At 44.0% G+C, this 13,825-nt stretch overlaps 1 protein-coding gene across 4 annotated transcripts in view; it reads left to right on the top strand.

Moving 5' to 3' along the window:
* LOC144504089 (aldehyde oxidase 1-like) overlaps positions 1–13,825 on the top strand; it is a 190,488-nt gene that overhangs the window by 19,603 nt on the left and 157,060 nt on the right. For 3 of the 4 annotated variants that reach the window (XM_078229257.1, XM_078229258.1, XM_078229259.1), the window contains exons 2-3: positions 7,355–7,412; positions 12,059–12,155. In XM_078229257.1, the coding sequence (XP_078085383.1) occupies positions 7,355–7,412; positions 12,059–12,155 (155 nt within the window). The remainder of the gene's footprint in view (positions 1–7,354; positions 7,413–12,058; positions 12,156–13,825) is intronic. The other variant, XM_078229260.1, reaches the window with a different exon arrangement.

Here is a 13,825-nt window from a genome sequence, read left to right on the forward strand (position 1 = left end):
GGGCTTATCCATAGGGGATGGCTTCTTTAACGTGTTTAGAGTGTTTAGAGTGGAAGCTGGAGAAATGGAGCATTGTGAGGTTATCTGTGGTCTTGCGATATAGTGAAGTGCTGAGGTGTCCGTCCTTGATGGAGATGCGTGTATCCAAGAATGCAACCGATTCCGGAGAGTAGTCCATGGTGAGTCTGATGGTGGGATGGAACTTGTTGATGTCATTATATAGTTGTTTCAGTGATTGTTCACCATGAGTCCAAAGGAAGAAAATGTCATTGATGTATCTAGTGTATAGCATCGGTTGAAGGTCCTGTGCGGTGAAGAGGTCTTGTTCGAACCTGTGCTACGACATCTTCTCCGGAGCCTTCAACATGTCATCAATGAAGACGAACATCTCGCCAAGGCCATCCCCACATCTTGCCTTCAAACAACCGCACAACCTCAAACAGACCATTGTCCGCAGCAAACTACCCAGCCTTCAGGGGAACAGTGACCACGACACCACACAACCCTGCCACAGCAACCTCTACAAGATGTGCCAGATTATCGACATTTTTGCCATCATCTCACGTGAGAACACCATTCACCAGGTATACGGTACATACTCTTGCGAGTCGGCCAACGTTGTCTACCTGATACACTGCAGGAAAGGATGTCCCGAGGCATGGTACATTGGGGAGACCATGCAGACGCTACGACAACAGATGAATGAACACCGCTCGACAATCACCAGGCAGGAGTGTTCTCTTCCTGTTGGGGAACACTTCAGCAGTCACGGGCATTCAGCTTCTGATCTTCGCGTAAACGTTCTCCAAGGCAGCCTTCACGACACATGACAACACAGAATCGCCGAGCAAAAACGGATAGCCAAATTCTGCACACATGATGACGGCCTCAACCGGGATCTTGGGTTCATGTCACACAATCTGTAATCCTCACGAGTTGCCTAGGCTTGCAAGATCTCACTAACTGTCCTGGCTGGAGACAATTCGCACCTCTTTAACCTAATGAAAGTATTTCATTATCTTGGAAAAAATCAGGGATAATTAAATCAATCATCAACTCTCGATGACTATAGGACTCAACCCTCCCCGATATCCACCAGCCATAACGATCAGACCTCGGAGACAAGGACTGTGCCAACACATTGTAAAAGGTTTCGACATAGAATCAGAACAATCTATTCTCAAACATCCAGAGATATATATTTGCAAAAAATAAAATCAATCTAAAGTTGAAGGATAGATCGCACCTCTTTAACCCTCTCTCCACTCACATTGTCTGTACCTGTAAAGACTTGATTACCTGTAAAGACTTGCATTCCAACCATTGTCTTGTAAATTGAGTCTGTGTCTATGTATGCCTTGTTTGTAAACACAACTCTTCACTCACCTGAAGAAGGAGCTTGTGCTACCAAATAAACCTGTTGGACTTTAACCTGGTGTTGTAAAACTTCTTACTGTGCGAACCCATTAGACACATTGAAACATAGAAAATAAATGCAGGAATAGGCCATTCAGCCTTTGAAGTGGTTCCACCATTCATTTTGATCATGGCTGATCATCAAATTCAATATCCTGATCCTGTCTTCCTCCCAAATGCCTTGATCTTCTTAACCCCAAGAGCAACATCTAATTTCTTCTTGAAAGCACACAACGCTTTAGAACATAGAACAGTACAGCACAGAACAGGCCCTTCGGCCCACGTGTTGTGCCGAGCTTTATCTGGAACCAAGATCAAGCTATCCCAATCCCTATCATCCTGGTGAGCTCCATGTGCCTATCCAATAACCGCTTAAATGTTCCTAAAGTGTCTGACTCCACTATCACTGCAGGCAGTCCATTCCACACCCCAACCACTCTCTGCGTAAAGAACCTACCTCTGTTATCCTTCCTATATCTCCCACCATGAACCCTGTAGTTATGCCCCCTTGTAATAGCTCCATCCACCCGAGGAAATAGTCTTTGAATGTTCACTCTATCTATCCCCTTCATCATTTTATAAACCTCTATTAAGTCTCCCCTCAGCCTCCTCCACTCCAGAGGGATCAGCCCTAGCTCCCTCAACCTTTCCTCATAAGACCTACCCTCCAAACCAGGCAGCATCCTGGTAAATCTCCTCTGCACTCTCTCCAGCGCTTCCACATCCTTCTTATAGTGAGGTGACCAGAACTGCACACAATATTTCAAATGTGGTCTCACCAAGGTCCTGTACTGTTGTAGCATAACCCCATGGCTCTTAAACTCCAACCCCCGTTAATAAAAGCTAACACACTATAGGCCTTCTTCACAGCTCTATCCACTTGAGTGGCAACCTTTAGAGATCTGTGGATATGGACCCCAAGATCTCTCTGTTCCTCCACAGTCTTCAGAACCCTACCTTTGACCCTGTAATCCACATTTAAATTAGTCCTACCAAAATGAATCACCTCACATTTATCAGGGTTAAACTCCATTTGCCATTTTTCAGCCCAGCTTTGCATCCTATCTATGTCTCTTTGCAGCCTACAACAGCCCTCCACCTCATCCACTACTCCACCAATCTTGGTGTCATCAGCAAATTTACTGATCCACCCTTCAGCCCCCTCCTCTAAGTCATTAATAAAAATCACAAAGAGCAGAGGACCAAGCACTGATCCCTGTGGCACTCCGCTAGCAACCTGCCTCCAGTCCAAAAATTTTCCATCCACCACCACCCTCTGTCTTCGATCAGATAGCCAGTTACCTATCCAATCGGCCAACTTTCCCTCTATCCCACACCTCCTTACTTTCATCATAAGCCGACCATGGGGGACCTTATCAAACGCCTTACTAAAATCCATGTATATGACATCAACTGCCCTACCTTCATCAACACACTTAGTTACCTCCTCAAAAAATTCAATCAAATTTGTGAGGCACGACTTGCCCTTCACGAATCCGTGCTGACTATCCTGGATTAATCCGCATCTTTCTAAATGGTCGTAAATCCCATCCCTCAGGACCTTTTCCATCAATTTACCAACCACCGAAGTAAGACTAACCGGTCTATAATTACCAGGGTCATTTCTATTCCCTTTCTTAAACAGAGGAACAACATTCGCCACTCTCCAGTCCTCTGGCACCATCCCCGTGGACACTGAAGACCCAAAGATCAAAGGCTCTGCAATCTCATTCCTTGCCTCCCAAAGAATCCTAGGATATATTTCATCAGGCCCAGGGGACTTATCGACCTTCAGTTTATTCAAAACTGAGGTCAAAAAGCTTTGGCCTCAAGCATTTTCTGTAGTAGTGAATTCCACACATTCACCACCCTCTGGGTGAAAAAATTTCTCCTAACCTTAGGCCTGAAAAGGTTTACCCCTTAGCCTCAAACTATGACCCCTAGGTCTGGTCACCCCCACCATTGGGGACATCATTTCTGAATCTACCCTGTCTAATCCTGTTAGAATTTTATAGAATCCTTACTATATAATGTGAACAGTTGGGGTCCTAGCACAGATCTCTGCGGTACCACACTAGTCAATACCTTTCAATTGGAAAAAGATCCATTTATGACAACTTTTGGCTTCTTATCTGCTGATCAATTTTCTATCCATCCCAAGACACTATCCATGATCCCATGTGCTTTAACTTTACATAGTAGGCTGCTAGGTGAGACCTTGTCGAAAACCTTCTGAAAGTCTAAATAAACCACATCTACCGGTTCTCCTTGGTTTACTAGTCTATTAAGTCTACTAGTTACATCCTCAAAGAATTCCAATAGATTCATCAAGCATGATTTCCCCTTTGTAAATCCATGCTGACTTTGTCTTATTATACCACGGCTTTCCAAATGCTGAGCTATGAAATCCTTGAAAATAGACTTTAGCAACTCCCCCAGTGCCGACGTTAGGCTTACTGGTCTATAGTTCCCTGTTTTCTCTCTACCTCCCTTTTTGAATAGCGGGCTTACATTAGCTGTTCCAATCTGTAGGAAAGAGTCCAGAGACCAAAGAATTTTGGAAAATGACCACTCATGGATCTACTATTTCCAGGGCCACTTCCTTAAATACTCCAGGATGAAGATTATCAGGCTCTGGAGATTTATCCACCTTCAATCCCATCAATTTTCCAAACCATTTCTCTACTAATACAATTTTCCAGTCAGAAAAACACCCTTCAACCATCAAGCTCTGCTTCCTACTACTCAGCCAATTCTGAATCCAATTCGCCAAATTTCCTTGGATCCCATGGGCTCTTACGTTCGTTATCTGTCTCCCATGTAGGACCTTATTGAAAGTCTTGCTGAATTCCAAGTAGATAATTGCCATCATCTGCATTCCTGGTCACCTCTTCGAAAAATTCAATCAAGTGGTCAGATATGACTCCCCTAAACAAAACCAAGCTGACTTTTGTTGATTAATCCCTACCTCTCCAAATGCAGATTAATTCTGTTTCTCAGAATTACTTCCAATAGTTTTCCCACCACTGAGGTTAGACTACTGGCCTGCAGTTTCCTGGTTTATCCCTTCCTCCCTTCTTGAATCATGGTACCACATTGGCTGTCCTCCAGTCCTCCGGCACCTCTCCTATGGCCAGAGAGGGATTGAAAATTCTTGCCAGAGACCCTGTTTCTTTCTCCCCTGCCTCACTCAACAGCCTGGGATACAGTTCATCTGGCCCTCGAGATTTATCTACTTTAAAGTCTGCCAGACTACCAGACCACTCAGAATCTCCTCTCTGTCTATGTTAATTTTAAAAATTGTATCTCGGTCCTTCTCCGTGATTTCTATACCCACATTGTCTCTCTCACGAGTGAACACCAACAGAGAGTATTCATTTAGAACCCTACCTAGGTCCTCTGGCTTCACACAAATGATCACAGTGGCCCTTAATGAGTCATTCTCTTTCCCTAGTTATCCCTTTACCCTTAACGTACTTGAAAAACAATTTAGGATTTTCCTTTATCGCTCAATCAACAGCACAAGAATAGTCATGGTCACTTTGTCATTTGTGGGAGCTTGCTGTATGTAATTCTGCTGTTGCATTTTCTACTACGCAACAGTGATTACACTTCAAAGCTCCTTCATTGACTGTAAAGAGCTTTAGGAGGTGTTATATAAATGCAAGTCTCATTCTCTTTCACTTGTGGGAACCCAACGACCTGTTGAATCAGATATCAGGGCTAAATCAGGATACCCACCGGACAGCACACCCATCACAATTCACCCGGCCTGCCCCACTGGCATCGATCAGGTTCCCGTCCAGAGCAGGAATAAACAAACCTCAAGCATGCTATGCAACAACCATTAAGCTGTCAATCAAAAGCTAGTTAAGGGTGTTGGATTGTGAAATTGAGTGAAAAAAATATTCAAAGGTTTGCAATGGATTTCAAAGGACTTCAAAGGTTTACAAAAGTTTTCAAAGGATATCAGCTTTCTGAGGAGGCTCAGAGACTTGACAAAAATGCAGTGTTGAAAGAATGCGGTTGAGTGAGCAGCTGTGGAGAAGAAAATCCTCCCCTTTTGAATAGGACTACACTATTGTCCAGGGGACATGGAGATGAAAATGATCAGACCATTTCAAAGTTTTGACAGTATACAGACAAGAATGAAGATTCTGATCAGAGTGCTGCCTGAAATCAACATGCCAAGAGTGATCTTCAGGGTTCCTAGGGCTAGAAAGGGAAATCCAGCCACAAGACCCCCCACCTTGGGACAGTTTCCTGAGGTCAACCCTTTGCCCTTAGCCGGAGGCCTCTCAACCCTCAGGTCCCTTGGGGGACCACTTCCTCTGCCTGGGCAGAGCATTTACCTCCTTGACACCCCTTTGGAGCCCAGTGCACCAGATCAGGGTCACTGCCAGGATGTAAGTGCTAGAGTGCCAGGAGTAAATGCAAGGTTGGCACTGTCAAGGGGTGGAGGGGGGGGGGTCCTGAGGAAGTGGGGCCTGAGGAGACCCTATATTGAAGGCTTTGGTGGGGTTTGGGGTGACCCATTCTCTCAGTGGTGCAGGGTTGGGATGTTCCCCTGGTCACGGGGGGGATGGTGGATCACCTTTTCTGTTGTGAGGGAGAAGGGGGCCTGTATCTGAACGCTGAGATTAGGGCGCCCTTTAAAGAGGCTGCCTGGATCTCAGAAAAGTCAGGCTGGCTGTCATGTTGTCCATGTTGCTAAGATTTGCATTGATCAGGTGGGTGAATTCCACTTGACCGGTGCTGCTAATGTGAAATTTGCTGCCACAATTGCTAACTTTTATTGAAGAAGTGTCCAAAATTTATTTAGTTGCAAACAAAGAATATTAATGGATAAGGGGGGTTGGTGGTGGGGAATGGTGTACAGGAGGGTGGGATTTAACTAGGTGGGATATTAAAGGGTGTGGAGAGTGAACAGGATAGTCAGATAGGATCATAGAAGAGTGTTGCACTGAAAGGGGCTGTTTGGTTAATCACTGGCTCGTTCAATATGTAATCTCCAACTCGTTCCCCACATCCTGACACTATTTCTCCTTCAAATATTTATCTGATTCCCTTTTGAAAGTAACCATTCAATCAGGCAGCATAATTCCAAATCCTAAGTTCTCATTGCATTATGAAGTTTTACCTCATGGTTTGAACTGTTGTCACAGTTCAGATGGCTTGTCACTGCACTGACACTATCTTTGGCCTCAGCACCCTGGACCAACAGCGATTCCCATTTCTGATCATTATCCACTGACCCTGACTAGTGAATGAGGTTAGTGATACCTTACAAAGTCGAATAGGCCCACTGCCATCGAGTGCCTCAAATGCTGCTCAAGACAAGGTACCGCTCCTCAGCAAGCATCTGCTCCCTATAGAGAGAAGAGGAAAAACATTTGACGTAATTCCTTTTTCAGAAGAAACTGCGCTTGGGAGATTTTCCTCAAAGCAGCTTCAGAATTCCTGAGGTTCCTGAGGTAAAGTTGTGGTGCCAGAGCTGGGGGAGGAAATTCATGGTGGGAAAGATCACCTTCTCTTCAGATCATTCATGCAATGTCTGGACTCCCATTTGCACTCAATGTGCTTTCTCTCCCTCTCCTTCTTGGACTCCCTCTCTGTCTCGCTTCCTTTCTCTGTCCATTTCTTTCCTTGAGTCCCTCTATATCTTCCTTCCTTTGTCTCCTTCTTCTTCCTTCTCTGTCTTGTCCACCCTCTCTCTTCCTTTCTCTATCTCTATATCTTGTCCTGCCTCTTCTTCTCTCCTTGTCCCCCCCCTTGTCATTCTCGCTCTTTCTCCTGTTGTTATTCAGCCTTTCTCTCCTTCCCTCTCACCATCTCACTCTCTTTTCTTGTCTCTGTTTCCCTCCTCGTCTTTCTTCCTCTTTCTCTCTCTCCCTCAACTTTTCTACTACTCTCACCCTCTCTCTCTCTATGCCTGCAGGTCAGAGAACAGAATGCGGACCCGGAGACAATGCTGTTACCCTATCTCAGGAGGACTCGTATCCTTTCACTCTGTGAATCACAATAATGTATGGACACCAGAGCCTCAGAAATGTCCATCCATCAAATCATTGAAGTACTGGTTTATAAACTGGATGCTGTAGCATTGCTTTGAAAGGACACAATTTACACAAATTAATACTAATTAACAAATGAAAGCATAGTATGTAGTACCATAATAACAACAACTTGAATTGTGGCCAACATGGTCGAATTATAACTGTCCGCTGAAATGGCCTATCAAGCCACTCAAGGGCAATGCAGGATGGGAAAACATGTGGCCTTGCGACATCAACATCCCACGGCGTAATAAATATAAGTATTCAGCACCTTTAAGATAGTAAAACATGCCAAGGTATTCCACAGGAGTGAGTATTTTCAAACTAAATTGACAGAGCCACATAAAGAGATATTAGAGGAGATAACCAAGCTTGGTCAATGAAGTAGGCTTTAAGGAGTTGCTTAAGGGGAAAAGGGAGAGTTTGGGTCACGCTTACGTAAAAGGCATTTCCTTAAAGTGGTCTGTGAATTAAGAATTTGAATTCAGCACCCTTTTACTTTGTGATTCAATAAAAAGAAAACAACAGGCAAGCTTTAGTCTTAAACAAAATAAGGTTAGTTTATTACAAAACTACTACTGGTTACTTACGAAAAAAGTGATAAAGGTATTAATTAGAATACAAATACAATGATCAAAATGCGGATAAAGCATGTACTAAAAGATACATTTCAAATCTGCCTTTGAGATATGTTGCAGGCCCATTGCTTAAATTCCTTCTTCCTGAAGTGAAGAGGTTAAAACTTGAGGTTCAGTTTAGCAGCTGTGATGGCTTCTGTAGTTGAAGAGTTGGAGCTTGCCCTTGTAAGTGGAATCAACATGCAGACTAGATCCTGGGTGTGAATGAAGGCTCCTGTTTTCACTGCTGTAGTAGTGCAGGTGATGACCTACAGTAACTTGATTTAGTACAGCAGCCTCTCTGCTGTTTCTGGAAACCTTTCTCAGTCTCTCCTTGTTGAGAAGTCATTTCTGCTTCAAGGTTTCTCCCTCCTGACATAGAACATTACAGCGCAGTACAGGCCCTTCGGCCCTCGATGTTGCGCCGACCTGTGAAACCAATCTAAAGCCCATCTAACCTACACTATTCCAATATCATCCATATGTTTTATCCAATGACCATTTAAATGCCCTTAAATGACGTTCATGATGGTTCTCTCTTTGGGCAGTTTCCAGCCTTTTCCTATCGTATGAAACCCAAGTTGACGAATTAAACTTCCATATTCAATGTTGGCTATTCAAACAGCCTTTCTCCCATCGGGTTCTTTATTCAGCTTTTTATCAAAGTTATCATCAGATAATTATCTTTGTTCTGAAGGAAGACCAGCAAGTGGAAGGATCTAATTTACACTCGTGGAACACTCATTAAATTTAAAAATGTCTTTTCTGATCTTTCTCAAGGTAGGCAGTTTGGGAAGGTTTTGAACCAGTACAGAAAGATGCCAAGTTGTCTGCCCATGCATCCCATTTCTGAACAAAGGCTTTCTCAAAGTTAGTTTTAACAATGCGGTTTTCAAACATTTGTCCTTAAAAATCTATATCTTAATTACACGTTCATGACAGTTAGAGAAATGGAAGGTAATTCCAGAGTTTGGGGCCTTGACAGATAATGGCATGGCTGCCAATGGTGGAGCAATTGTAATCGGGGATGCTCAAGAGGCCAAAGTTAGATGAGCGAAAGGTCTCAGAGGGTTGTAGGATGATGTTATAGAGGTGGAAATAATTTTAGTGTAGGTGTGATTATAAGGTCAGAATTTTCTGAATCTAACAGGTTCTATTGAATGAATGTAAAGCACCCAGCACTTGAAGGTAACACAAAATGAATAGGTGTTGCGCGTTGAGTTTGTGGCAGAGACCTAAGACAATTGATTGAATTTCATCAGCCCTCTAGAAACCTAACCTCTAAACTTTCCCACTGTTCTCACACTGAACTCATATCTTTCTTTAGTTTCTCTCCAATCTTCCCTCTTGCATTCACGTTACCCACCTCCTACTTCCTCAATTCTGTTCCCATGAAACTTCTAAATTTTCCTCCTGAACCTCATGTTCGCTAACATTGTTGACGATTTTCTCTCTTCAAATCTTGTTCCACTCTCCTGTAAATCAGCTGCTATCACTCCTCTTCTCAAAAAAACAAATCCTGACCCCACCATCCTTACTAACTACCATTCCACTTCCAACCTGCTTTTCCTTTCCAAAGTCCTTGAACATTTTGTTGCATTTTGTTTCTTTCTAGAAACCCCATGTTTGAAGCTCTCTAATAAGGTTTCTGCCATGACACAGTACCGAAACAGGTTTTATTAAAGTCACAAGTAACATCCTATGGGACTGTGACAAAGGTAAACTTTCCTACCTCGACCATCGCAATCTCACTTCAGCCTTTGACACAGCTGACCACATCATCCTCCTCCAACATCACTCCACTGCCCGCCAGCTGAACTGAACTGCTCTCAGCTGTTCTCATTTACTTAATTGTAGCCAGAGGATCACAAGCAAGGACTTATCTTCCTGCTCCAACACCATTACTTCTGGTGAGCCCCAGGGGTTGATCCGAGGTTCCCTCCAATTTCTCATCTGCCTGCTTCCCCTTGGCGACATCATTTGAAAACACGTCAATTTTCACATGTACACTGATGACACCCAGCCATATCTCACCTCTGCTCCTCCACTGTTGCTAAATTATCAGACTGCTTGTCCAACATGTAAAATGGGATGAGCAGAAATTTCCACCATTTAAAGACTGGAAGTCATTGTTTTAGTCCCCTCTCCAAACTCCTTGCCCTAACTACCAACTCCATCCCTCTCCTTGACAACAGTCTGGGACTAAACCAGTGTGTTTGCAATATTGGTGGCACATTTGATTCCAAGATGAGCTCTGAGCACATATTTGCTAAGACCGCTTATTTCCACCTCGTAACATTGCTCGGATTTGCTCCTGTCTCATCTGAACATCTGCTGAAGCCCTCATTCATGCCTTTGTTACCTCTCAACTTGACTATTTTAATGTATTCACATCTGGTCTTGAACCTCCATCCTTTGTAAACTTGAGATAATCCAAATCTCTGCTGCTGGTATCCTACCTTGTACCAAGCCCTGTTCATTCATCAGTCCTCTGATCACTGATCTACATTGGCTGTTGATTGTGCAAATGCCCCAGTTTTAAAATTCTTATCCTTGTTTTCAAATCCCTCCATGGCCTTGTTCCTTCCTATTGCTGTAATCTCCTCCAGCTCACAACCTCTGAGATCTCTGCACTGCTGCAGTTCTGGGCTTTTACTCATGCCTGGTTTTACTTATTCTGCAATTGATGTCTGTGTCTTCTCTTGCCTAGGCCCCAATCACTGGAACACCCTCCCCAAACCCCTATGCCTCTCATTCCTCCATTAGGATGCTCTGTAATATTTTCCTCTTTGACCAAGTTTCTGATCACCTGCCCTAATATCTCCTTACGTGCCAAGGTATCATATTTTATTTGATAACATACCTATGAAGTGCCTTGGAATGTTTTGCTATATTGAAATCGTTATATCAAGTTGTTGTTGTAAGTGATAGGAAGGCTTTGCTGAGCCTTCAGACACATAGAGGTGGATTCTCCTGTCCCCCCCCCCCCCGCCCCCCCAATCATAGCGGGCAAAGGGCAGTTGACCTCGGGCGGGATTTTCTGGTTTTGGAGCAAGCGCGGCTGGAAAATCCTGCTCATAACTTATGTAGCTGGTCCAGTTGAGGTTTTGGTCAATGACAATTTCCAGGATGGTGGACTCAATGTTATTAAATGTCCAGGGGAAGTGGTTTGAATCTTTCTTGTTGGTCCCTTGAGCCTGCTCCACCATTCAATTTGATCATGGCTGATCTGAATCTCAACTCAATCTTCTCACTTTGACATCCTTCTACTGCTCTCAGCCTTGACCTCCAGCGGATCCCCACAGCTTTCTGAGGCAGTCACCTCCCTCCCAACTGAGGTGAAATTCAGCTGAAGCCTGAGCCCGATATTTCTCATTCAGCCCATCCAACCTGTGCTAGCTCTTATATCCAATGAATCCCACTCCCTTACTCTTTCCCCATAGCCCTGCAATATTTTCTCTTCAAGAACTTGTTCCATTCCCTTCTGAAAGTTACTATTAAATCTGCTTCCAGCACCCTTTCAGGCATTGCATTTCAGAACAGAACAACTCGGCATTAAAAAAAACTTGTTTCACCTCTTGTTTGTATTTTGCCAATCACCTTGAGTCAGTGCCCTCTGATTACTGACCCTCTTGCCAGTGAAAACAATTCCTCCTTATCTAATCTATCTACACCTTTCGTTGCCTGTCCAATCTCCTCATAACTTTCTCTGCTCATAGCAGAATAGTTTCAGCTTTGCTAGTATCTGCAGATAACTCAAGTAATTGATCACAAGCAGGAGCTGATTATCACTTCTCTGGCCATTGGACCAAGTGTAGCATCTCATTGACCAAAGCACTGACGTATCTCCATTATTTCAGTGCACATTGAACAGTCACTGTCTGGTTAGATTCCCCAAGGCTGTTTGTGGATGGTATCATTAAGGTGCCAGCCTTGATTGAGACTTTCCCTTGACGTGTGTGCTTTCAGTCAGGCTAACAGGGACTAAGTACGGCTGTGGTGGAGGAGGTTGTGGAGCATGCACTGTGATGATTTCCAAGTACAACGCCCTGGAAAAGAAGATCATGTATCCTTATGCTGTTTAAGTAATTTCATTGGTAGAGGTCCTCAATTGTGGCCTGAAGAAACTGCACAACCCAGTGTTGTGAATCAATGCAAATCTTAAAAGAGAGAGGAGCAGGAGGATGAACATAGATTAAAATTGCAGCACGCTAGGAACTGCTTCAATGAGAATCCAAGCAATGGACCAGTAATGGATTGGAAACCTGTTACAACTGAAATGGGTTTTATTTTGGTTCTTTAACCCCGGCTATGGGCATTAGCATCCTACCAATTACAGAGTGTGAGCATGATGGCGGCTTGCACTTTATCAGTGAAGGCTCCGTATTTAAAGAGACCTGGCAGGGGTTAGGTTGGATTTGGGGAAGCTTGTTTTTAAAGCAAAGTGAAGGCAGAGATGAATGGAGGACATGAGAAGGTTCTCAAATTCTTCCCTGTATGTCATGATGGAGGTGCTCAGTGCCAGAAGAGAGGTTATCTTTCCCATGGATGGGAGGAAGAAGCCAGCCACCTTATCTAAGCAGGGGTGACTGAAAGTAGCACAGGTTGTGAGCAATAGGAACATGGTGGCCATCACAGGAATTCAGAGCAGCAAAAAGCTGATAATCTCATCATGTCCAGAAAGGTAAGCATCATCTGACATTTTGGTGGAATCCATTACTCTCTGACTTGTATTCTCCTCCACAGTACTCACCTGATTGACATCCTCACAGTTTCACACAAGCAGGATTCTCAAATCTCTGACTGAATTGACAACACTTCTACTCACCCTCATCCGATTGGCTCTCACATCCATTTATCATGGTTAACTTCCATAAATGTAATCATTCCAACCTGAGCATAATTCTGTTTCTCACAATCTTATCTTTGCCTTCTCTCATCGCAGGAGAAGAGAGTTCACAGCTCCTGGGAGAGGCAGAGAATAAGGGCCGGACTGTAATCATGGCCACCCTGACTGCTTTGGGGGAGAACGTCTTGAAGATTGGTAGGGTGGTGCAGAGAATGGGTATTGGCAAAGGGGAAATGGAGGCAACCCACAGACTTGATGACAACCTTAGATGATGCATTGCCACTTGGCACTTAACAGTCACTCATGTTGAATTGACGTTAGTACTACTAAAATGTCACAAAGTACACTATAGTGAATTTGTAACCTTTCTCAACATCAGCACTAACTCATATGTTTGATGCCCCACAGGTCCTTCAAAGCCCCTGCAGTGGAGGATGAGGAGCCCTCAGAGGAAGATCAGAATTCTGAGGATGCACTATCACATGATTCATATGCATTCTCCACCAGTACATGTACACACGGCTAGGTAAATACTACAATAGAGAAAGCAGGGTGGTCACGGGGAGAGACATGTCACGTGTGAACAGGAGCAGGTGTTGGTGACAGGGGGAGTAGTGGATAGATCCCATCAGAGGGTGCAGGATACTTCAACTCTATTCAGCTGGATGTAGAGCCTCAGGGGTCATTAATGAAAAGGGAATGTGTGAAGCAGCAACAGGAAGTGTGTGCATTTCTATCAGCATTTCCAGAGAGAGATTATAGGAATTCATCTCTAGCATGATTTCCAAAATGTCTCAGGCTGCTCTCCACCTCCATGGAAAGAGTGACCACCTGCAAGGTGAATTAGATATGGCTGGCCACTGAGTGCACACTAGCCCAGGTCTGTG

The sequence above is a fragment of the Mustelus asterias genome, chromosome 14 (assembly GCF_964213995.1).
Source record: "Mustelus asterias chromosome 14, sMusAst1.hap1.1, whole genome shotgun sequence".
Classification (NCBI taxonomy): Eukaryota; Metazoa; Chordata; class Chondrichthyes; order Carcharhiniformes; family Triakidae; genus Mustelus; species Mustelus asterias.